Source organism: Rhodofomes roseus (genome assembly GCF_022264815.1).
Source record: "Rhodofomes roseus strain CIRM-BRFM 1785 chromosome Unknown C8Q71scaffold_17, whole genome shotgun sequence".
NCBI lineage: Eukaryota > Fungi > Basidiomycota > Agaricomycetes > Polyporales > Fomitopsidaceae > Rhodofomes > Rhodofomes roseus.
Window position 1 is genome coordinate 124,687 of NW_025952973.1, and position 21,751 is coordinate 146,437.

The 21,751-nt window shown below is 55.9% G+C and overlaps 9 protein-coding genes across 9 annotated transcripts; 4 read left to right on the forward strand and 5 right to left on the reverse strand.

Annotated features, from left to right (window-relative positions):
• Positions 1–15: 15 nt before the first annotated feature.
• C8Q71DRAFT_712127 (uncharacterized protein) lies at positions 16–3,988 on the reverse strand (the record flags this gene model as incomplete). The annotated part of the gene is made up of 6 exons (XM_047920838.1): positions 16–2,052; positions 2,106–2,690; positions 2,738–2,818; positions 2,878–3,321; positions 3,629–3,791; positions 3,846–3,988. 6 exons carry the CDS (start codon positions 3,986–3,988, stop codon positions 16–18), a joined length of 3,453 nt encoding a protein of 1,150 aa, XP_047776393.1.
• Positions 3,989–4,210: 222 nt separating this feature from the next.
• Positions 4,211–5,183, forward strand: C8Q71DRAFT_859954 (Orm1 type endoplasmic reticulum protein; the record flags this gene model as incomplete). Its single annotated transcript, XM_047927726.1, has 5 exons — positions 4,211–4,400; positions 4,476–4,588; positions 4,642–4,796; positions 4,853–4,949; positions 5,010–5,183. 5 exons carry the CDS (start codon positions 4,211–4,213, stop codon positions 5,181–5,183), a joined length of 729 nt encoding a protein of 242 aa, XP_047776394.1.
• Positions 5,184–5,438: 255 nt separating this feature from the next.
• On the reverse strand, positions 5,439–6,980 carry C8Q71DRAFT_712280 (NAD(P)-binding protein; the record flags this gene model as incomplete). The annotated part of the gene is made up of 8 exons (XM_047920848.1): positions 5,439–5,588; positions 5,655–5,891; positions 5,956–6,040; positions 6,109–6,327; positions 6,384–6,448; positions 6,506–6,523; positions 6,580–6,609; positions 6,672–6,980. 8 exons carry the CDS (start codon positions 6,978–6,980, stop codon positions 5,439–5,441), a joined length of 1,113 nt encoding a protein of 370 aa, XP_047776395.1.
• A 141-nt stretch (positions 6,981–7,121) lies between these two features.
• On the reverse strand, positions 7,122–8,539 carry C8Q71DRAFT_772043 (uncharacterized protein). The gene is made up of 5 exons (XM_047924386.1): positions 8,261–8,539; positions 8,079–8,200; positions 7,729–8,022; positions 7,601–7,671; positions 7,122–7,534 (listed from the first exon to the last, which is right to left on the reverse strand). Exons 1-5 carry the CDS (start codon positions 8,380–8,382, stop codon positions 7,391–7,393), a joined length of 753 nt encoding a protein of 250 aa, XP_047776396.1. The 5' UTR covers positions 8,383–8,539; the 3' UTR covers positions 7,122–7,390.
• Positions 8,540–9,055: 516 nt separating this feature from the next.
• C8Q71DRAFT_772049 (type 2A phosphatase activator TIP41) lies at positions 9,056–10,277 on the reverse strand. The gene is made up of 3 exons (XM_047924387.1): positions 9,820–10,277; positions 9,499–9,763; positions 9,056–9,440 (listed from the first exon to the last, which is right to left on the reverse strand). The coding sequence occupies exons 1-3, from the start codon at positions 10,143–10,145 to the stop codon at positions 9,249–9,251; spliced, it is 783 nt and encodes a 260-aa protein (XP_047776397.1). The 5' UTR covers positions 10,146–10,277; the 3' UTR covers positions 9,056–9,248.
• On the forward strand, positions 10,278–12,362 carry C8Q71DRAFT_772052 (dynein light intermediate chain-domain-containing protein). Its single transcript, XM_047924388.1, has 5 exons — positions 10,278–10,651; positions 10,710–10,955; positions 11,006–11,290; positions 11,341–11,699; positions 11,758–12,362. Exons 1-5 carry the CDS (start codon positions 10,399–10,401, stop codon positions 12,295–12,297), a joined length of 1,683 nt encoding a protein of 560 aa, XP_047776398.1. The 5' UTR covers positions 10,278–10,398; the 3' UTR covers positions 12,298–12,362.
• A 753-nt stretch (positions 12,363–13,115) lies between these two features.
• On the forward strand, positions 13,116–14,700 carry C8Q71DRAFT_712466 (MFS general substrate transporter; the record flags this gene model as incomplete). Its single annotated transcript, XM_047920859.1, has 7 exons — positions 13,116–13,156; positions 13,229–13,418; positions 13,487–13,570; positions 13,624–13,758; positions 13,814–14,029; positions 14,133–14,229; positions 14,291–14,700. The coding sequence occupies 7 exons, from the start codon at positions 13,116–13,118 to the stop codon at positions 14,698–14,700; spliced, it is 1,173 nt and encodes a 390-aa protein (XP_047776399.1).
• A 71-nt stretch (positions 14,701–14,771) lies between these two features.
• On the reverse strand, positions 14,772–16,550 carry C8Q71DRAFT_169967 (glycoside hydrolase family 71 protein). The gene is made up of 8 exons (XM_047916736.1): positions 16,400–16,550; positions 16,268–16,349; positions 15,846–16,221; positions 15,705–15,796; positions 15,521–15,653; positions 15,382–15,460; positions 15,244–15,330; positions 14,772–15,190 (listed from the first exon to the last, which is right to left on the reverse strand). The coding sequence occupies exons 1-8, from the start codon at positions 16,487–16,489 to the stop codon at positions 14,843–14,845; spliced, it is 1,287 nt and encodes a 428-aa protein (XP_047776400.1). The 5' UTR covers positions 16,490–16,550; the 3' UTR covers positions 14,772–14,842.
• Positions 16,551–18,497: 1,947 nt separating this feature from the next.
• On the forward strand, positions 18,498–21,717 carry C8Q71DRAFT_772060 (uncharacterized protein). Its single transcript, XM_047924389.1, has 2 exons — positions 18,498–18,606; positions 18,671–21,717. Exon 2 carries the CDS (start codon positions 18,681–18,683, stop codon positions 21,339–21,341), a length of 2,661 nt encoding a protein of 886 aa, XP_047776401.1. The 5' UTR covers positions 18,498–18,606; positions 18,671–18,680; the 3' UTR covers positions 21,342–21,717.
• Positions 21,718–21,751: the final 34 nt, after the last annotated feature.

Sequence of the window (21,751 nt, forward strand, 5' to 3'; positions counted from 1 at the left end):
GTGAAGGGTTAAAGGTCAAACGACCATTGCTACACCTACGTCTACGTGCATACTCGGCAACCGACTTGTGTTCTGCCTCGCCGAGGGCGTCTGCCGTAGCTGCCTGAAATCGTTGTTACTGTACGTTTTTGTAAGCCCTGTGGATGCGGGCGAGCGGATGAGGGCGGGTGGGGAGATTGTCACGAGCCCTAGTACATCCTGGTTGAGTGCCCTACGTGGCGGTGTAGATGGTACGGGTATCTGGGGTTGCAGGAGGTCTTCAACATCTTCGAGTGAAAGCTCGATAGACTCCGGCAGGGGTATCGGTGGACTAGGCAAATTGATATGCTGTACGGTTACTCTCTCCTTCAATGAATCCCAGTGCCCACTGTCCCCCGTCGAGACGGTGTTCTGCATGCGATTGCTGAAGTCCGTCCAGGCTGAGGCTGTGATGTTCAACGTGATTGACTCGGACGTGGATTTTGACGTGCTGATGCGCCAATCCAACAGCGGCAGGCATCTCCTTTGGCACGAAGTCGCGTCCCAAGCATCTGTGTTTCTCCCGTAACGGTCGAGGACAGCATCGAGTTCTTGATGAACAAGATCCAGGAGGTTGTCCGGGATCGAGGTCGATGTAAGAATAGCGACGGCATCGTCAAGTGTAGACGTGTCTGGGTTGTCATCGGAACCTACAAAGCGCATCATCGCAATAGCGAGGACGGCGCGAAGAGCTGCGTCCAACCGGTGCCACTGTGTTGTCACAGTCTGTACCACTTCGGTGAGACCAGGCGCAGACAAGCGCTGATCGAGGATCGACAGTATGCAACTTGTCATAGTGGACGTTGCCTCTGGAACCGTAGCCAGACAGTCAGTGAGGATCCTAGACGCAGTCGAGGAAGGTTGGGCAAGATCGAGGAGGAAGTTCAGGGCCATTGTGACCTGATATTGTCGCACAACTCGCTCGTGCAGCTGCACAGTGGGGTCTTCCAGCAACCTAAGCACATGGAGGAGCTCCTTCAGCTCCTCGACGATCAACCACTCTGCGACTCCGATCACGCCTCGGTCGAGGCTGCTCAGCCGCTTGACGAAGTGAACCTTGTTCTCGGTATCGAGCACCCTGCAGAACTGCCAGAGTTCCTGCAGCACGAGCGGCATCACGCGCTGCGTCCACATCGTCTCATTCTCGTCGCCGGCATCGGGCATCGGTAGGAGGTAGTCGATCAAGCAGAGAACCTGCAGGAGGTGGTGGACCGGGTCGCGTTGTTCGACGTGCAGGCCGTGCCGGAGGAGGGTCTTTAGGACGACTTCTGCGCCAAGCTGAACGCCTTCTTGAGCTGAGGTAGTGGAGAGCATGCGCACGACATCGATGCATGATTGGCGCGTCTCCTCCGCAGCGACGCAGGGGGGACTGGTTTGGGAATAGAGCACATCCGCCGCATCCGTGCAGACAAAGAGGTCGGCGACACTTGCTGTAAGAACGCGGACAGCGCGGCTTGGGAGGGAATAGGAAGGGAACAGCCGCAAGAGCAGCTTGAGCAGCTCGTCTGCCACGCGGAACAGGCCGCTCATGACCTCCTGCGATTTGCGAGCTGGAGGAATCAGCGCAAAATGGCTTTTGATCTCGTTCACGAGGGGCCCGAAGATGTCCGCGAGGTGGCCAACAAGACCACGAGAGCCTTCATGCCAGAAATCCCGGAGGACATCGTACTCGCGGTCCTTACGCAGTTCGTCGTCGATGACGGCGAACGCCACTCGCATAGCACGGAGGTGCTTGAGCGTTGGTGGGCGGTCCATGGGACGAAGGAGTTCATCGACTGCTCCGGGCAGACCGTCGTCAGCTACAATGGCAGCGCGTCTCATAGACATCCGTTCCTCCTCGGTGATGACTGCAAGAGGGGCCTTGAGTCCGAGGATGCAATCAATGAAGTCAGGTTGCAAAATGGCCTGGGGGTCTTTGGCAAGGTTGACCAGGATGTGCTCCGCGTCAACGCCGGCTCGTCGCGGAGGATCACTATCCATCATGCAGTCAAGGCGGAAGATCATCTGCTTCAAGACTAATAGATGGTTCACGATCTGACACATTGCATTGTCAAGCCCACATAAAGATGAAAGTCGTAGAGACGTACCTCCCGATACCCATTGACGCCCTGCCAGAGCCGGATGATCGCTAGGGCTCGTTCGCGACAAAGTGTATGTGGCCACGCATCGGCGAACGCGTACACAGCCAACACTGCAGCAACGCCAATGACAGCCCTCAAAAACGCTACAAATTCGTCGTGCGATATCGACGACTTCAGGCTTCCAAACAGGTACGGGGGATGCGGCAGTGGGATGGGCATAAGCGGAATCTCGCGGAGAGTCGCAGCAATGTCTTCATGTGTGATCATAGATTCGAGCCAGACGCCGAGTGCGGCCTCCTCTGTACCATTCTCTTTGAGCAGCGTGGCAGCAGTGACGAAGTCACCCTGGGTATTGGAGAGCGTATCTTCGAGGACAGCCCAGCCTTGGATGCGCGCGATGAGTTTGGTGGCTGCGGACTGGGTCTCGGGGTCGGCGTTTGCGTCTTTCGTGATAGTGTGGAGGGTTTGCAAGAAGTAGTCACTATTGAGATGCCGTGCAATGTCGGCATTCGTTGCGGCGTCCCGCAACCGAATCAGTATGCTCTCGTCCATGTTGTTTGAGTCAAAGATGGCAGGGACATCCAGCTTGTCCTACATGGCAGTGAGCACCCATGACGACCGTTGAACAAGACACGCACCAGAAGAGACTTTGCCATATTGGGGTGCTGTGATGCGGCATTGCTCAGAATGCTGGCCACACGAAAGGCCTGGTTGTCACCCTGGTCGAAGACGAGGGTAAGTATGCACGCTGCTGGATAACGCAATGGCTAGTTCATACCTTCTCACGGGTCAGTTGACCCATACTATCCGCAAAGCGAAGCAGAACCTCATCCTCGACATCGTCGGAGACAGGTCTTGTGGTCAGTGCGGATGCTTTTTCTAGGTCAAGATCCGCAGTATCAGCGTCGAGCTCAGCGAAGATGTACGGGAATTCAGGCAGATCCCAATCGTCACTTGGAGGTTTGAGACAGAATACAAGCCGAATAGCGAGTGGAAGCGGTGGAGCGTCTGGAATGAGGTTCAACAGCTCGCGCGCGAGTGCAGATGGGTCGAGCGAGTTGGACGGGTCTAACGCTCGCGAGATCTGAGTAGGTTCAAACGTTGGCAGAGGCTTGGGTTCGTATGTCGTGGGTGGGGGAGGCAGCTCTGACATGACGTCGCCATAAATAGCCATGGAGACGCGCTCGAAGTTTCCCCTCACGATGATCAAGCGCGTGGCATACTGTCATATTGCTCGTCAGATATTTCAGTTGTAGATCACCCGGGAGCGAGGAGTATGCATGCGACAGTTCTGCGCGCATATATGCGGGGCACTTTGGGAGCCGGTTCAACAGCCATTACTGTTAAGCTACTGTGCCTGCCACATCTACCAATGCCCAAGAGCGAACACAAGGGCACCGGCGGTGGGCATACACGGTAGCACAGCACTGTGTGGCCGCATGACCCCTTAACGCCGTGCATCGCCCACAGACGTCCACATGCACACACCTGTCCCCAGCAGGTACGAAATACGACAGCACACAACGCACCTCATTGCCCATAGGGACGGCGAATTCCATCTCGCCGCCTGCATAGGCGAGCGCCGTCGGTGCTAAGGCATTGGTCGGCTTCGGCTTCTCTTTGCTATCTGGCCTAGCTACGCGGTATGCGCTGAAGTACAAGTGCAGAAGGAAGGCCTGCGGCTCCGTCTCACTGTTCATGGAGTGAGTAATGCGCGACCATTTAGCCTTGTACGAGTGAACTAACCTGACTATCTCATGGTGCTGCGCAAACGGACGAGCGTCCTTTGGGAAGATGCGGATGGACTGGACGCGCACAGGCGAGGAGAAGCGGATGGCGGCGAGGTTTCCGTCGCCAGAAGGCTCAAGGGTGCACCAGTGAAGGAGCATGGCGCGGGTGCATTGACCGGGTGTGGGTTCTGTGGCGGCAGCAGACGAGTGCGGGCGTCTAGTGGCTCCGTCTGACGATTAGCGCGCATGCGCCCATATAGCGGGCGCCTATTCTGCTCGGAGCCGCCACGACTTCAAGTTCCTCTGCCAGTGCGAACCTTCAAGCTGCGTCCAGCATCTCCCGCTCGCTCGCATCGCCCGCACGCAGCCAGAACACCCGCCATGGCGAGCAGCATGGCCTCGCCCACTCTGCCCATCCCCCAGCCCATCCAGGGCCTCTCTGTCCGCATCCCCACCCGCGCCCGCAGCAGCAGTCTCGTCAAAGTCGAACAGGTTGGTGATAATTCGCAGGAGGATGCGCTCGACTCCGCAGCGTATGAAAACATGAATGTGGAATGGGTCAACCGCAAAGGTGAGCACTTCTTCGGCGACCTGCTGTACGAGTGCACCGCCACCGCGGTCGCAGCGACTGACAGAATTTGCATAGGTGCATGGCTCATCCATCCCGCCCTTATCTTCGCGGGCAAGATGGTCATCGACACCGTCCCAGGCATGAGACAGGACATCAGCTGGTTCGTGGTGAACCTCACGTATCTAAGCGTACGTCGTCCGACCTGTGTCCGCCCGCAGTACCTTCACTAACAGGCGCTCAGTTAACATACCTGATGTTTCACTGGGTCACAGGGATACCCTTCCAGTCCGATCTGCATGGCGGCGTGTATGACGAGCTGACTCTCTGGGAGCAAATTGATCAGGGTGCCCAGTACACCCCAGCCAAGAAGTGGCTAATGGTGGTGCCCATTCTTCTGTGCGTTTTTGGCTGGCGCTCTCCGCCAAGCACAGTGTCGCTGACCCTCGACTCAGCTTCCTCGCCTCGACTCACTACTCAGAGTACAACCCATGGATGTTTGCCATCAACCTTACAGCTCTCCTCTTCGTGCTCATCCCGAAGCTGCCACAGGTGAGCGCCAGATCGGGGTACTCAGCCCGTGATATCGCTGATCGTACGACTTCACACCAGCTGCACCGCCGCCGCGTGCGTTTCATGGTCGAGGACGAAGATCTATCGCATGCAGGCACGCCCTCTGCTCCTGCCACGCCGCGTTCAGGCTCGTGCACTCCAACGAGCGAGTCGCACTTCAACATCCCACAAATCAGGACGCCCGACGCCAACAGCTTTGGCACGGAGAAGTAATGCCGCATCTGCACTCCCTTGCATTTTTTCTCCATACTTTGGTTGTGCATGCTGCCAGTCCCCCTATCACTATCTATCACTATCGCAATGCCTTCCATGGCATTTGAACGTTAACTGTCGTCTCTATAATGCCCAACACTGTCGTCTATTCACTTGGTGTAATACAAGGCCTTACACATCAACGTGTAAGCGGCCGCAAGGGACTTCTCATCGCATCACGCGGATACGTCGCACCTGCCTACGCCTGCGCCTTCGTCAACTCACCATATTGCTGAAGGCGCAACCTGCACAGTGCACACCAAAGTCGTCAGCTATGATGTCAATTGGACGACGCAAGCTCACGCACAGGTTCCTGAGCAGCATCATGATCGTGACCTTGCCAATCGTCGGCATATACACCGATGCCTGTGTCCGCCATGCGCCGTCAGCAACGCGCACAGGCGACGCACCGCACTAGAAAGGGTGACTTACCTTCTCGCGAACATCTGCCTCGAAGTTTTTGTCCGCCGCGACATTCACGCAGACGCATCCGTCCTTGAGCCACGCAGTTTTGACCTTGTACTGCGCGCTCGGGACGGCGGAGACCACGACGTCTGAGAGCGCGAGGCAGTCTTGGGGGGATAGGGAGCAGGGGTGTACGACGTGCCGTGGGTGGAAGCGGCGCTGGGCGTCGGACTCGGAGCTCTGTTGCGGACGCTTGGTGTATTCCTATGATGTGCAGAAGATGAGAGACTGAGTGAGCAGGCGGAACATTTGTGTGAGGCAGACTCACTTGGATGGAGTCAATGTCGATGGAGAAAACGCGTGCACCATCGTTTGCTAGCAGAGCTGCTAGTGGGCGACCGACGACCTCAGACCTACGTGTACCTCATCAATCCCTGTCTGTCGAACCAGATGGAGAGGTAGGGCTCGTAGGATGACATACCGGTTAATGACCGTAATGGTCTTCCCGTAAGCACGGTCGCCGTAAGGGAGGATCTTGTTGTACACGCCTATGTGTTCCAGACACTTGACGACGGCCAGGGGTGTGCAAGGCAGAATGGACTTCACCGCACCCGGTGGCGGCTGATCCTCGACTGCGGGTTCGGGTGCCGTAGTGGGAGGGACTGAGGAGATCAAGGACTTCGGGTCCAGGTATCGAATGCTGTGGTGCAAGTAATCAGGGAATTCCCGAGCCTCCGCTAGCGAGGATGAACCTACTTGTGGTACAGATTATAATGGAACTTGAAGTGCAGGCCCTCAACGTCTTTGAAGGGAGACACGACCTTAGAAGTCGTTCATTCGAGTCCAGGGAACCCAGGAATGTGTCGTCACCAGCTTACCTGCTGCAAATAGTGATCCTACAGACAACATTCCTTCAATCTCACAGCTACACACCGTTGCAACTCAAACAAACCTGCTGCACACCAAAAATCGGGTAATAAACCTTCATTACGAGCGATTTACATGAACTCGAATACGAAGAACAAGAACAGGCAAGTAGCCTACCATGATCCCATCCACGCTTTCGTCCTCATTCGCCTCAATAATGGCCTCCTCCACTCCATCTCCCTCGCCCAGTGCCGGGTCCGCAGCGGCCCCAATCCGCCTCAGCACGAATTCGATACCGAGCGCGAGACACTGCTTCTGCGTGAACTCCGCATAGAACTTGCTCGGCGCCGCAGAAGTTGCAAGGATACCGACAAGTTTTGAAGGGCGCGGACGCGTTGTGAGCGTCGCCTTGATCTCGTCGCGGAAGACGTTGGCGATGGGATCGGCCTTGAGGAGGATACCCTTGCCGCTGGCCTCTGCAGACATCGTGGTAGGTAAGGATAGAGACCTGGTCAGAACCTGGTGGTGGGATGAGCGTGTGTGCGAGACAGGAGAGCAGGAAACAAATTGCTCGACGCGAACATGGTCGAGTCAAATCGGACGCGTCAACTAATGAGACACGAGTCACATGACACGCGTCTCGCTTCGGGGGCAGGCACACGAAGTCGAAGTCGAAGCCTGAAGAACTTCACGAACAGCCCCACTCAAATAGACGAGATACGAAGTCTAGTGCCCTGAAAGTATATAGGAATAGAACGTAGCAAAGTTTATGCGCTGAGAAAACAACGCAGATACAAAGCCAGCAAGAACGTCCGATGAGTACTCGAAATCTTACAACGCAATCAAGCTACAGAATCTGTCTTTCATCATTAGCTACAAGGTCGTGGTATTGGTATTCAGTTCCCGCCGTGGATAACCCCGTTCATCTTCGCCGGCACTTCCTCATCGGTGGACATCAGACTGTCCTCATCGATGCTATGGGCGACCGAGGCAATCTCCTCGTCCTCATCATCATCCTGTTCCATGAGCTTCGCGGCCAACTGTTGAAATCGACCGAACAGATAGCATGAGATGCATAGCAGTGACGATCGAGCAGAGGCACGAACCTTCATAGCTTCTGCCTCATTTGAGTAGTGTCTTCCCCGCGCCCGAACGAACGCAGCGTGCTTTGCGGCCGCTGTGAATTGCGCATGTAATGAGAATCAGCGCAATTGCCAAGAACACCGTGACGCACTCTCTTCGTCCATCTCCTCAAACTCGATCTCATCCCCGGGCTGCCGGTCGTCCATTCTAATCGTCTCACGGGCAGCATCAGGGAGGTTGAAGCTCGTGCTCCGGCTGGATCGCCCGCTGCCAGGGCGGCCTGATGGCGTTGAGGTTCGGCCTGTGCTCGAGAAGGACGTCCTGCGGGACGAGGGAGCCGAGCCGCCGCCTGTTGCGCCGGTGCTACTCGTTGGCGACGCAGCGCGCTCGGGAGACAATACGGTGGGGCTTGTGGTTCTGGCGTTGAGATCAAGGGTAGGGATATCTGCACCCGGCATCGTTGGTTTATTGCGCGTACAGTACCGCGATGAGTGTGCTCACCACCCTCGACTGTATCTGTCTCTGCGTTGTACCTGACATAGGGAGTCTTTGGCTCGGTGATCTTCATCTGACTATCCTTCTGTGCTTCCGTGAGCGCGAGATTCTCCTCATCCCATTGAAGGCTGAGCAATGCATCGAGCGATCAGCACCCACACAGATAGAAACGCCACATGCAAACTCACTGCTGGGGGTTGGGGTGCGCTGGAGGAGCGTTCTTCAGGATGCCCTTAGGCTTGGAATTCGAGCGCGACATGGGGGGCTGGTGAGGGGAAGTAGCAGACCCGGACATGACTTCAGTAGACATGGCGGTTCCGGTGTATCAACTCGATCGACAGATATATGATGCGCGCCGAATGATGTATGTAAGAGAAAGAGTTGCGCTAAAGTGTGGTTCGTAGTCAGGGAGGATGAGCGTTCGAGGTCAAGTGGAGGTGGAGGGTCTTCATCCGGCTCGAAGTCGGCGACTTGCCAGAACGCGAGGCGCCCACATGCGGACCTCATTGCATTACGTCACGTGGAAATTGCTACACATAGGATGCCAGGCATTGCCAGCAATTGTCTTGCCTCGTCGTACTGACTGGAAGTACTGACGGCAGTGACAAGAGAACTGCTACATGCTTCTCTGACTGTAGAGGCTTCAATCATATATGCGCTTGTGACCCTTCATTAGGCGGTTAGCAGTATGTCTACTGCGCCACAGCAACCTCACGAGGCCGTCTTCTTATACCCCACCTTCCTCGGATCCGTCCACCGAACCCTCCGTGAGCAGCGGAAGCCGGGATCCCTCAACGCGGTGGTCATCTTCATGCTTCAGTGACAGGGTGCCTCTCGGACTCCTCAAGGACACGCATACATCTGAGAATGCATGTGTAAATCACAATGCAGATGAACGATCTTATTCTTAATCGTACAACCTCTCGCCTATCTTGTCACAGAGCTATGAGGAACAACGAAACAGGCACCACATCGTCACTCACCTTCATCAATTATTCAGAACCGCAACTTCGGTTCTCGTGCCAAGTCCCCTCCACTTCGTACCGGCCCCAGCTTGCTGCGAGACCTCTGAGGACATCTCACTGAGGATCTTGGCGATCCACATGGGGTCGGTCAACGGTGTCAAGTCATCACGCTTCGGTAGTCGCTAATCCCATATGTCAGCGATAGCGATGTTTAAAGGGGAGGTATTGTATCCACTTTCTGGACCCAGGCATATGGTGCCTCCCATCCACTTGTCTCTCGAACCACGAGAGGTGGTGAGGAGGAAAAGGCTTGGTATATTCGAGTGTCGAGTGCCCGGAAGAGGACGTTATCCACTCGAAGGGTGAAGCGTGACAGGATGAAGACACACGTCGGCATCACACGCTACCAAACCTGTATATTGAGGCCCTTGAGAACGTATGCCTGAGCGAGACGTACTCACGATTCTGACAAGCAGATGTGATGAACCGTTGTCGTGTAGTTCATCTTCGTATAGCGGGATCTCAGCATAGAACAGAATAGGGTCATGGCGCGTAAGCTCGGCCAGGGGGATGGTATGCTTCGGGTTATCAGGATCTGCGGGTGTCCACTGGGTGGTGCTGGACGAAGACGAGAGTGTATGGCCGCCGTAGATCGTCGTGTACGTCCAGTCATACGGCTTGGTCGGGACGGTTTTAGGCATCGGAAGTTGAGAAGATGGTCCTGTTCTGCCAATCCGTCAGTGAAATGATCCCGTAGACACATAGAGCATTTCTTTACGCACCTGCTTTTCAGCCATGCATCCGCATATCCGACTTTGACACCTCCGTCTCCGTGCTCCAGTTCACCGTTCTTCACGCCTTTCAAGGCTTCCTCCGTACCAAAGCCATACTGCCATCCACTGGGCTTGTGCAGAAGCTTCAGCCCATTGTTTCCAAATGTCATTTCGGGAAGCGGTATCCCACCGACCGCCGCCTGTAACGCGTCCAGTTCGCCCGCATTGGAGATAGGATTCGTGCGCGCAGTGATCTCCCAGTCTCCGATCTTGATGGTTCGCGAATTAGGGGATTCCTCGAGTGTGTGGTATGGGACCGGTACTGCTGCCGCCATAATGACCTCGCGGTACGTCGGAGGACGGACGGCGGAAGGAGAGCTGGATCGCTGTATGTACGCCGTCGCGGATGGAGTGCGCGTCGAAAGAGACGCGTTGCGGGGTTTGAAAGAGAGACCTGCCACTTTGGCTGTAGACTTGGTAGCAGTGCACGACTCCGGTGTCTGCGCTCGTGCTAAGTACACTGCTCTCATCCTCCATACTTACTTTTGGTTCACGGAGGAGTCTGTCTCGATACTAGGGGGAAGAAATATGGATAATTCGCGTCCATCCTCGCCGGACGCCCCCCCACAAGACCTATGGTCGTCAATTCTCGACTCCGTGTCTAAGTCGCGGTCAATCCCAGCGAAACAGGTCCTAGTGCTTGGACAACCGTCCACGGGAAAGTCAACATTGGTTTCCGCTTTGCTCAAGAAACCACCCGCGGATGCGGACAAAGAAGATCATCGTTCAGATTTCGCGCTAGGCTACGACTGGGCTGACGTGAAGGACGATGCAGACGAAGGTAAGCAAGTTCCTTCATTGGCAGCTAGTCAAGCTTATGGACGCGTCTTCGAGCTTAGATATCCTTGCACGACTATCAATCTACACCGTTCCTTCGTCAGCAGCCTCATACACCGCGCTACTACCTCACTTCCTCCCACCACGAGCATCACTACCACATACAGTCATACTCGTCGTGCTTGACTGGACGCGACCGTGGACCTTCGTCGAGGAACTGGAAACATGGTTAGAGTGGGTCGAGAAGTGGGTGAAGGGAGATAGTGGTCGAGAACTGGAGATAGTGCGTGAGGAGAACCATGAACGATGTAAGACTGCAACCACTGGTCCCGTTTGACAGCCTGACCATGCAGTTCAGTGCAGGCATATCTACAACATTACGCGGAACCTACCGCCGATCCAATACCTACGACGTCGACCATGTCCGGAACGGTGTTGCCACTGGGGCCTGGCACCCTGACGCATAACTCAGCCGGTGTACCGATCATTGTAGCGTGTACGAAGGCCGACCTCATTGACGAGAACAACGACGTGCTCGGGCCTGGAACTTCAGGAATGGGTGGTATGGTGAAGGGCAAGGGTGGGGAGTGGGAGGAGCGGACAGACAGCATCATGCAGATCTTGCGGACGATCTGCCTGAAATGTATGTGCTGTTTTATGCTCAAAAGTCTAACAGCTGACCTGGATATCTAGACGGGGCGGGACTGTTCTACACAACACCGCTTCCGGATACGCTGCAGGTCTTGCGACAGTATGCACTCCATCTTCTGTTTATGCCTCCGGCGCCGTCGCCTGCTATGGCTGGCTCAGAAGCACCTGCGCCCGTACGGAATCCTTTCCCCTTCCAACACAAGCCGAACGCTCTCGACCGAGACCGAATCGTCGTTCCTGCAGGATGGGATAGTTGGGGGAAGATTGGCGTACTCAGAGATGGCTTCGACGCAAAGACTTGGGGAGAAGCTTTGGAACGTGATCTTGATCGCGACGAGGGCGAGACTGAGCCAGGCGCGAAGAAGTTGTATGCCACCCTTGTACCTGACCAGGGTGCAAAGGTACGTTTGTCGATGTTGCGCTGGATCCCGTATACTTCTGACACAAAACTGCATACAGCCACCGCCATTACCACCGTTCAACAACCCTACACCAGAGCAGGCGTTTTTGGCGAGGAACTACGACGAGAACTCGAAGAAACCAGACCGCGATCCTCGAGGAGCGTTCCGGAACCCCAACGAGAACATCGCTGCAGGTATCGTTGGTCCCATGGGCAGCAGCAGCTTCACGCTGCCGAACGTCGAGCGTGCTCTCACAGAGATGGAGGGCATCGTTGGTGGTGGCTCGAGTTCATTGGGCATGAGCACAGCTCCAGATGGTGGGCGGAAACATGCCAGCCGAACGTCCGGTCGGCCTCCGTCAACGCTGGCAGTGCCTGTATCGGCTTCCAACTCTCGGTCAAGTGCAGCGTCGCCCACTTTGTCTGCTGGGTCGCCAAGTCCGACGGGCGGCCAAACGCAGCATGAGGTCCTGCAGAACTTCTTCCAGAGCCTGTTGTCCAATAAGGACAGAGCGTCTGCTGCCGCGGCCACGGGCCGGACGACTTCGCCAAACTCGAAGTCAAATGGCAATGCCAGCGGCACAGACGAAGGGACCTAAGAAAGCGAAGTATACCGTTTGTAACACTTCTCTAGGTTGGGATTATGCGATACCATTCGATATTCTGTGCACGTAAACTCTTGTGAGTGCTGCCGAGTGCCAGTCTGGTGCCAGTTGTGAAGGTGCGTTCTACAGGACCTGCCTAATCTAGGTTCACACTTGGATGGGCCAATGACCATCACATACGCGCAAGATCGGCGAACAAATGGGCTTGGCACCAGCGACTTATCGATGACTCCGCAGAGGACAGTGGACTGGTGACCAGCTGAATCAGAAGAGCGACCTGGACCATGTCTTGCCGCTCCTCGGTTGAGTGCGAGCGCTGGCGGTCCTACAAAACGTCAGTGCGATTCGGATGATGTCTGGTTTACCCCTCTCGTCCTCAACTCATCCTCTCCCCAATTCTGACTGGTTCTATGCAAGCAGACCTGGTACTCCACGACCTCGCCAAGACGCAGGCCCAAGGCGAGGCTTCTGTGGGCATGGGCCATCAATCTCTTTTGTCCGATCCCAGGATCGAGCTGCCAGACGGCTCGAGACTGACGACCGTGTCGACAGGGGCCGAACCGTCCTTGTCTGTGCGCCCCACGTTCAGAAGAGGGCTGTCTGACGCAACCATCGCTGCGTCTGAACCACGTGATAAAGAGGATATTAACTGCAAGCCAGGAGCTTCTGCTGCAGCGGAAGATGTCCATCCAATCAACTCTGGCACGGCAGGAAGTGTGAATGAGGCTTATACTTATCCTCCCGCCCTTCATGAGTCTGTGGTCCCGCCACTTGAACCTCTCATCGAGAGTAAGAGGCTGCGCATGTTGCGCATGTGCTCTTCGTTCCTTACGTTGTTTCTCGCCGGATGGAAGTCAGTCTACTGCTTCTTATGTCTCAGCTCGTGGAATCCAGGCTCATCGAACATTTGAATTCTTGTTTCTAGTGGAGGCTCTACGGGGGCTTTGATCCCATACATCGAGAAGGCATTTGCGATTACCTATGCACACGTCGCCATCCTCTTCGTCTGCACATTTATTGGCTATCTGGTAGCGGCCGCTGGAGCTGGGGCCCTCGCGCGGAGGGTCGGTTTCGGCTACGCCCTCTGTATTTCCGTGATCGTTGAGTTGACAGGGGTATGCAATATTCTTGCATTGGGCTGTGCGGACGACATTGGGTGCTGAACGACAATTCATTCCGTCAGAATATCATCAATAGCTCACAGCAGAAGAGTTTCCCTCTGATGTGCTTTGGTTTCCTCGTTGTAGGGATGGCTTTCGCGACGCAGGTTCTTATCCTCTGAAGTGAATGCTACGAACCGGGGCTCATTGCATTCGACAGCTCGGGCTTTGCAACGCGTACTTCGCCGCTCTACCCAAGCCCCTTATGTGGACAGGCATTTTGCACGGCATCTATGGACTAGGCGCATTTGCCAGCCCGTTGGTAGCGACTGCCATGACCACCCACGGTGTCCCTGTACGATCCCTTTTTTCCATCTATATATGTCTACTGACGCTCTACCTTTCTACAGTACCACTTCTTCTACCTGACCAACGTTGGGATGAACGTCCCCGTTCTCGCCCTGGCATGGCTCGCGTTCCACGATCTGCAGGCCCTGCCGAAGCATCCCGCTGAGAACGGGCCGGAGAATAGCGAGAACATGACCAACTCTGCTATCAGCGGTACGATATTGAAGAGCCGCGCTGTATGGACACTGTCCATGTTCCTCCTCTTCTACGTCGGGTGCGTATACGCAGTTTCTATCGCTCACGAAACAATACTCATCATGATCACAGGGCTGAGGAGTCTATGTTCGTCGCAGTCTCTTTTGAGCGTCTTTGTGAACTAAGTTCCCATGTAGCGGCGGTTGGATTGTATCTTACATTTTGGAGGTGAGGAAGGGCAGTCCGGAAGGGGCGTCCTGGGTTGCGTCTGCTTTCTACCTCGGTGAGCCATTTATGATTTTGCCCTTGTTGTGATCTCACTACTACCTCTTCCTGCGTTGTAGGTGTCGCCGTTGGTAGGATCGCACTTCCCGCTCTGAACATACTCATGGGGGAACGTCTCGCGGTCTTCATCTACCTACTTTGCGCCATCGGCCTCGAATTCTTGGCATGGTGGATTCCCGTCTTCGCATCGACAGCGGTGTGCACGGCCTTCGTCGGCCTTGCCATCTCTACTTTCTACACAGCGGCGATCACCACTGGCGGGAAGCTGATCCCTCGCAGCATGCATGCGGACGCGTTTGCGCTCATTAGCTCCATCGGACAGAGCGGCAGCGCGTTATGGCCGCTCGTCGTGGGTGTTATGAGTACGAGGAGCGGCATTTGGGTCGTAGAGCCGACTGTGGTGGCACTTCTAGGAGCGCAAGGCATCTGCTGGGCGCTGGTGCCGCGTGTAACACGGAGGACGGAGTGAGCAAGGAATGAGTGTCCATTTTCTGCGTATCAAAAGAATATAGACAAAGAAATACATCAATCCCCGCACATAGATAGCCCGTAGACATTTGTTCCGTAGGCGTAGATCCTTTCCAATAGACCATTGATCAGACCTTGACTACTTAGTCGATGATGCCCACCCAAGGATTGAAGTTGTAGTAAGAGCAGTCAGACTGGGTGACATTGAGGCTGCCGTAGCCACTCTTGGTGGTGGTGCCATCGCGTACAATCTCTATGTACGGGATCTGCGCGTCCTCACTAGGGAATGGTACGCTGCCAATGCTAGCACCAGCGGGTGCGTCCCAGGTGAACGAGTTCGACCCAATGTACAGGCCCACGGTGGCCTCGGAGCTCAGCAATGACAGTGCAAAGACAGCATCGACGGGATACTCGTAGTTGCGAGGCAGAGAACCAGTGCTGCAGGTTGTGTCCTTCGGCCAGCCGCGGTACCAGAATATGACTTGGTCGTCCTTTCTGCGTGTCACAAATAACCAACGATAATCAAGGGGTCAACCAGACGTACCGTGACCGTCGGCGTGCTACCGTTCTTATACCAACTGATGAAGTACTGCGCTACGTTCCTCCAGTAGGTATGAGGGAAGCCATCGACCTGCATGACGTATCAACATCGCGAGAGTGCAGCAAGTATGCATCCACGTACGTAGTTCGGGGCCTGATCGCCAAGATCGACGTTCGGGTTGATCTCTCCAATGTAATGAGACTCGGCGTAGTCGTTCCAGCTACACCAAATTAATGTCGGGTTAGGGCATACATCGGATCTCTGCACTGGGACGGCGCACGTTACGATCTCAACGATATCTGGTTTCACGTCTTGGATGGCTTGCAACCACCGGTAGTACCACAGCGTATCGCTCAGCTCGACCCAGTCAGAGTCGTTCGTACCGAGGTTCTTGAACTGCCACGGAGACACAGCTACACGCAGATCAGGACGAGATATCGAGCAATATAGGTTAGGTCCCTCACACATGATGAAGGGGCCGGTACGGTCAGACTTCACCACTGCTTGATATGCCAGGTCCGTGGCGGTGGTGAGGTTGGCATCAACATCGGCGGGCCTGTCCACGGTGTCATTACGGGTCAATCCGAGAGCGTCAGTGGACGTACCAGGACCACCAGTTAAAGAAGCCATCAATGGACGGGAAACTAGACATCAATGAGTCCGCGTCGCTCGGGTCGCGGTAGCTCGTGAAAGCAGGCGTGAGGATGACCGTGATGCCGTCAGCAGCCAGAGTGGACTTGAAGGCAGACCAGAATGAGTCGCCGTACGATTCGCCGGAGTAAGTAGACACCAGGACGGCGTTGTTCCATGTATACATCGCGGAGCTGGTAGCGTACGTCTGGACGATGCTAACCATGTCGCTGCTTGCCCAAGAGTAGGACATGTCAAAAGAGAAGAACAGCTTGAAGTGTTGTTGTTCGGCAACACTGAAGGCATCGGCGAGACGATCAACCTCATAGTCATTTTGCGCGATGTTCAGGGCTGCCGGACGTCAGTGTCCATCGAAAGCAGAGACGCAGTTCCCTACCAAAGCCGTCGATACCAATACCAGCTGCAGTGGTTATGTCGCTCTCCCAGTCAGATGCTGCGTAGGAGTACGAGTTTTGCACCTAGCAAGTGTCAAATTTCATGAGTTACGTAGCGAAGCAGGTCGGCTTACCATAAAATGGGCGAAGACACTCGCAGCTTCTGCCACCTGAAGCTGAAGCATGGCAGCCCCTGCCCCGAGCAGAGCGAGAATCAATACCATGGTGGTACGGGATCTGGGCTTGCTTGAGAGGAGTCAGTACACGACGCAGTCTTGGGTTGCCACGTCTCACCTGGGTGTGGGGGTCTATATAAGCTTGAACGGGGGCGCATCCTGGACCCGGAGGACATTGCATATGCAACATGAGCAGGTGCTATGGAATTGACAGCTGTGGCAACCCGGGGGTCGGCAAAAGATATGGGCATGCGGTCTGTGCACTCATGGCAGATCATGGGCATGTCGTCCAGATGTTCATCGCGGTTTGAAGACGTCAGTCATACAGAGTTTTGCTCGGGCCCTGTAAGGTCGGCGACGCAACTCGTCCATGGTCTCTCAGCCGAGACTATGTTGCGATATGGAAGACGACAACACGCGGTGTTGTCGCCAAGAAACTATTGCATGAGCTACTCGAGGACACCCATCATGTACATACGTAGTGACGATCGCGTACTCACCAGTGTATATGCTGCCGAGGATCTGTTTTTCACTACCAGGCACCACTGTAGGTTATACAACGGCGTGTCATGATCTGTCATGGCGAGGAAGTCTACCCACAGCTGTCACAGCCCTCGTGGCACTTGGCCATCTGACAACGTCGATAGACAGCGGTAGACATCGCTAATGAGTATGACATTAAAGAATATGTTCGCAGCTAGATGAGCTATGATATGAGTGAAGGCGCCACGGCCTCGAGACACAAGTTAAGTAGTGAGAACAAACCGCGACGATGAGAACGATCAGTGAGACCTCCGAGGCTCGATGTAGAGCCGCGGCCTCCGACGTCCTGTACCCTAACACTTCATCGATTCATTGAGCAACATCTTTAACATTGCACGAAGGTATCGCTCACCGACACCGCCGCCGCCGATCCTGCTTGACAGACTTTGCATCTGTACTCACCGACTTGACGAATGCTTCAAGCAGATTCAGTTATTCTCATCGACTAGGATGTGTGAGCTTCGGGCGGCCGTCGTCATCCCGCCAGGTCCAAGAACACGATGGTTGCTGGAGCTGGATGTCTCGACTTCAATCAGTACCTACATCCTCATTCAAATGCAGCCTCGAGACATCTGGGACATTGCCTTTGTTGCCGATGAATGAAGGATTCGACGGTCTGCAGGGATAACAAGCACGAAAGTGAGAGAACGCCTGAGAGCGACCGGTCATACCGGCACTGTTCTACTCGTGCGCAATGATCCAGACACGACGAGTTCATCGATGCTTGATATCACTACCTGGGCGTACCCGAACGGCCCCGCCGGACTGTACGGTCGAACGCTGTCACTTCATGCACCATATGCTTGATTGACACACCTGAACAGCGTCGAGAAGAGTATATAAGTAGCATATACCCGCTCGAATGCGACACCAACCCATATTCCACACCTGACCAGAAGCTGCTGTCAACCCCAAGTCCCATCGCAGTCAAGCAATGCACACAGCTGCATGGGAGCACCACAGCGGTATCATAGCCTGGACCATAGTTGTTGTCGTTAGGTCCCGAGGCGACGGTTTGTGACAAGCTGCCTTGTCTGGATAAGAGTGGCTTCGAAGATCAGAGTTGCTGAGTAAAACATCGTCGACCGCAGTGTCGTGTCAAGCGTTGATTCACGCATGCATCAGACGACATGCAGCTAGATGAAGATGGGGCGCCATGAACGCTGGACACCATTTTTCGTGTATATTTTGCCACGGGAGCTACATGTAGGGCGCAGACGTCCGCTTGAGCAGGTTACAGAAATGCAGCACATACGAGGGGTGCGTCACAATCCCACAAGCGAACGCTTCCGAGTCACCTCCAACACGCCTCCACTGCTTCGTGTCAGTCTTTGGTCAAGATACTGAAGCCGTGGTACAGCAGAGATTATGGGGTCGGCCAACGCATGAAATCCTGGGGAGCCAGTGGGCGAGGTCGCGGGTGGCGGGCGTTGAGTAGAGTCAGTCGCACAGCCGACGGGCGCCTTCGCAATACAACTGGGTGCCTGCTGACAAAGCGTGCCACTTGTGCCTTCACACCGCGGCTCTCCTTCTCGACGTCTCCCTCGTTCTGCTCCCGTCCTTCGTCGACGTTCGCAACGATCCTCTCATCACCATTGCTGTTCCCTCTGTTCTTGCTCAACGTCAGTGATTCTCTGCTGCTTTTCTCTCCGGCGCAGAGCTCGAAGTCTGATTCTCGTCTCGCAGTCTTTCAGCCATGCCCACAACCGTCGCGTCCGTCCCAGAGCAGCCCGGAAACTCTCTCAACAAACCATCACACCTGCGGTCCAGGAAGACTCGCATTGTTCGGCGGCGGGGCCGTGCCAAGATCGACGAGAGCGACGAGGAGATCGAGCGGGAGGTGACTTCAGATGATGATTCTGATGACGACCACTCTTCTCTGGGATCGGCTTCAGAGTCTGAATCCCTCTCAGAGGATGGTCATCTCAACGGACGCTCAGAGGTTGTCACCCCAAGTACAACTCAGAGCCCTCCTCCTCTCGATATCGGCGGTCGTACGCCTCTTGCCGGGCCCAAGCCTACGTCTCTAGTCGGCGATGCTGGTCCTTTTGTTGCGGCTACTGACTGGGCGGACATGGTCACTGCTGAACATGCCAATGGCGCGGAGGAACTACCTGTGATTGATTTCGCTGACCTTGACCGGCAGCGCATCGACCAGCACCTCATCTCGCCCCATTCCGCGCCGAAGAAACCTCGCAAACAAGCCAAGCGCGCGCAGCCTGACCGCGCGTCCTCAGCCCCACCCACATCGCCTCCTACACGAGAGATTCCGCCAGAAGAAGAGCAGGCGCCACCTGACTCGGAGCATCCCCCACAAGAGTCTGCCCCGCCTCGACCTCGAGGGCAAACCGCTCGCCAAGCATACCAACAGCGTCTCGAAACCGACCCATCGTTTGTGCCGAAGGTTGGTGAATTCTGGGGGCACGACGATCGACTGCTCGACAAAGACCTTCGGAGCTTGAGTGGGTGGTGGAGAGGGCGCTGGCAGTCACGAGGCCGAGGCCGAGGTGCGTTCGCAACGCGCGGGAGGGGGCGGGGGTTCTTTGGTGGTCGCTCTGATCCCGCAAGGATTGACGAGGGCGAGCCTACCCCTGCTGAGGACGTGCCCCCAGTAGAGAAGGCGTGGACCCACGACGGCTTCGAGGAGATGAAGCGTCGAGATGAGAAGCGCCGGGAGATGCAACTACAGCGTACGCAGGAACAAGAACAGCAACCAGAGCAGCAACAGTCACCGCAGGTGCGCTTTGGTCCTCAACGCGGATTTGGCTTCCGCGGGAGAGGTGTTTTCTTCGGTGGCCGCGGTCGCGGAGGGTTCGCGCGTGGCGGCAGTGACAGTGCCTCACCGGTACATGCGGCGTCTAACATGCCTGCCGCCGATCGCATCTGGTATGCAATGAAACCTGAGCGCATGTGGACAAAGCAGCACGAAGCGTTCCTCTACTTCGACACGGCTCTGAAGCCGCGTCCAGGCATGGGACCAGGCTACCGTGTCAAGTTGCCAGGCAGCGAGGACCACGTCGTCAGAGCACCCCCGAGGCCCTACTATCGTAGCCAGGTTGGCTTCGCCAGTCCTGTGAATGCTTCGTCGGAGGATGGGGACAAGACGGGATTTGTCATTCGCCTACCGCGTCCTGCAGGCAAGGAGAAGGCCGTGGAAGAACCTGCGCCTGTACCTGTGCCAGAGGTTGTTGCCGAGGAACCAGCGACGACAATGGCAGAGCTCAGCATAGAGGAGGTCTTCACTGTACGGCCGAATTTGGTTCCAAACAGGAGGGTCGATCTGTCGAAGTCGCAGTCGCAGCCTCCGGCGAACCAGACCCTCCCAACGTCGACAGCCGGACCTTCATCAACAATGGCGCCACCTCCGGGCATACCGACCCCGCCAAAGAGGTCACTGTCGAGTCCAAGGCTCCCTTCAGCACCTTCAATAACCGCATCAAATGCCCCTCGCTCTGATCCATTCGCCCTTCAGCCGCCGGTGGTGCGCCCAAGCAGTGCGTCGCCGAGTCCCCAGATCAAAGAGACCGTCCTTCGTCGCGCCTCGATATCGACGCAATCGTCCTCGATTCCTGCCGTACCTGCGCCCCAAGCTGAACGCCCTGCGCCACCAGTCCTGGCCCCTCTGCAAACGAGCTTCTCGCCCGTACCTCAGACCTCCCCTCCCCCTTACGGCTCGCCCTACGCATATGCGCCTGCCCTCCCTCCAGGCGTGGGTCTCAACCAACACGGCATGCCTTATGAGCTCGCGACTGGCCGTCCGGTCTACCTCCACCAACCGACGCCTCCGCCCCCGATGTTCACGCCACGTCCCGTGGTGTACACGCATACTCCGCACCCTTCCATGAGCGCCCCCTTCGTCCCTGCCCACATGCACCACCACTCGCATTCGGTTGCATCGCCAGACCCTTTCGTGCATTCGCACACGCCGCCAGTGCAGTTCATCGACCCCTCGACTGGCGTGCCCATCTTCACGCCTGCGCGTCAGAGCAGTCGAATCGAGATCCGTGCGCCGGTGGACCCGACGGATGGGAAGAACCCTCCTGTGCGACCCTCTGGGCTGCGCGTCTCAAGCTCTGAGTCGGCGGGAGCCTCTCAATCCGGGCTAGAGGGAGCTTTCTCTGACGCACGGTTGGAAGCCGCAGTACCAAACGGCGATGCGCTACACGCGAACCCACTTGCCGTGCCCCAGGGAGAGCCTGCGGCAGCGATGGCGTACTACCCGCAGCAGTACTACTATCCCGACCCTTATGCCTATCCTCCGTACATGGAGGTGTCCCCGCAGGTCATGCCGTATGAGGTGTACCCTTCGGACCAACGCAGTCACCACCAACCCCAGCCCCCCATGATCTACTACTAGTCGCTCTACTCTGCACGCTCTACACGTCGCGTTCTCCACTACTGTTCCCGTTCTTGTCCCCGATCCTGCAAAGTGCTCTATCATGCTTGTGTCGCGCATACTCCACTCCGTACTCATCCATACATCGTCAGAGGTTCCTGTCTCTCATGCCCCGTAAATACTATTATACGGTCCTGGTAGTTGCTGTCATACCCTCTAGTACTCCCCATGTTTGTTCGCAGGCCTGCAAGCCCCCCTCATGACGTGACGCTTATACTTCTGTCTTCCGGTTTCTCCCTGAACTTCTGCACCTGCTCTCTGCTACTGTTGGCTTTACATTCTTGTCGCATCCATGTTAAGGGTTCAATACATAGATCGTTCATTGGACGCTGAGAAATCTACGCGGGACGTGTCGCAAGTCTGAGAGCTGC

Excerpts from the sequence above, each read along its gene's own strand:
- C8Q71DRAFT_772052 (XM_047924388.1), top strand. The coding sequence starts at position 10,399 with ATGGATAATTCGCGTCCATCCTCGCCGGACGCCCCCCCACAAGACCTA. Across the intron at positions 11,291-11,340 it reads GCGGACGATCTGCCTGAAAT|ACGGGGCGGGACTGTTCTAC; the intron begins GTATGTGCTGTT and ends CTGGATATCTAG. Across the intron at positions 11,700-11,757 it reads TACCTGACCAGGGTGCAAAG|CCACCGCCATTACCACCGTT; the intron begins GTACGTTTGTCG and ends AACTGCATACAG.
- C8Q71DRAFT_772043 (XM_047924386.1), bottom strand. The coding sequence starts at position 8,382 with ATGTCTACTGAAGTCATGTCCGGGTCTGCTACTTCCCCTCACCAGCCC. Across the intron at positions 8,201-8,260 it reads GCGCACCCCAACCCCCAGCA|CCTTCAATGGGATGAGGAGA; the intron begins GTGAGTTTGCAT and ends TGCATTGCTCAG. Across the intron at positions 7,535-7,600 it reads ATGAGGCAGAAGCTATGAAG|TTGGCCGCGAAGCTCATGGA; the intron begins GTTCGTGCCTCT and ends CGATTTCAACAG.
- C8Q71DRAFT_772049 (XM_047924387.1), bottom strand. The coding sequence starts at position 10,145 with ATGGCGGCAGCAGTACCGGTCCCATACCACACACTCGAGGAATCCCCT. Across the intron at positions 9,764-9,819 it reads GATGCATGGCTGAAAAGCAG|AACAGGACCATCTTCTCAAC; the intron begins GTGCGTAAAGAA and ends ACGGATTGGCAG. Across the intron at positions 9,441-9,498 it reads CACATCTGCTTGTCAGAATC|CGTGTGATGCCGACGTGTGT; the intron begins GTGAGTACGTCT and ends CAGGTTTGGTAG.
- C8Q71DRAFT_169967 (XM_047916736.1), bottom strand. The coding sequence starts at position 16,489 with ATGGTATTGATTCTCGCTCTGCTCGGGGCAGGGGCTGCCATGCTTCAG. Across the intron at positions 15,797-15,845 it reads TTCTTTAACTGGTGGTCCTG|GCCCGCCGATGTTGATGCCA; the intron begins GTACGTCCACTG and ends CACCGTGGACAG. Across the intron at positions 15,461-15,520 it reads GATATCGTTGAGATCGTAAC|CTGGAACGACTACGCCGAGT; the intron begins GTGCGCCGTCCC and ends AATTTGGTGTAG.
- C8Q71DRAFT_772060 (XM_047924389.1), top strand. The coding sequence starts at position 18,681 with ATGCCCACAACCGTCGCGTCCGTCCCAGAGCAGCCCGGAAACTCTCTC.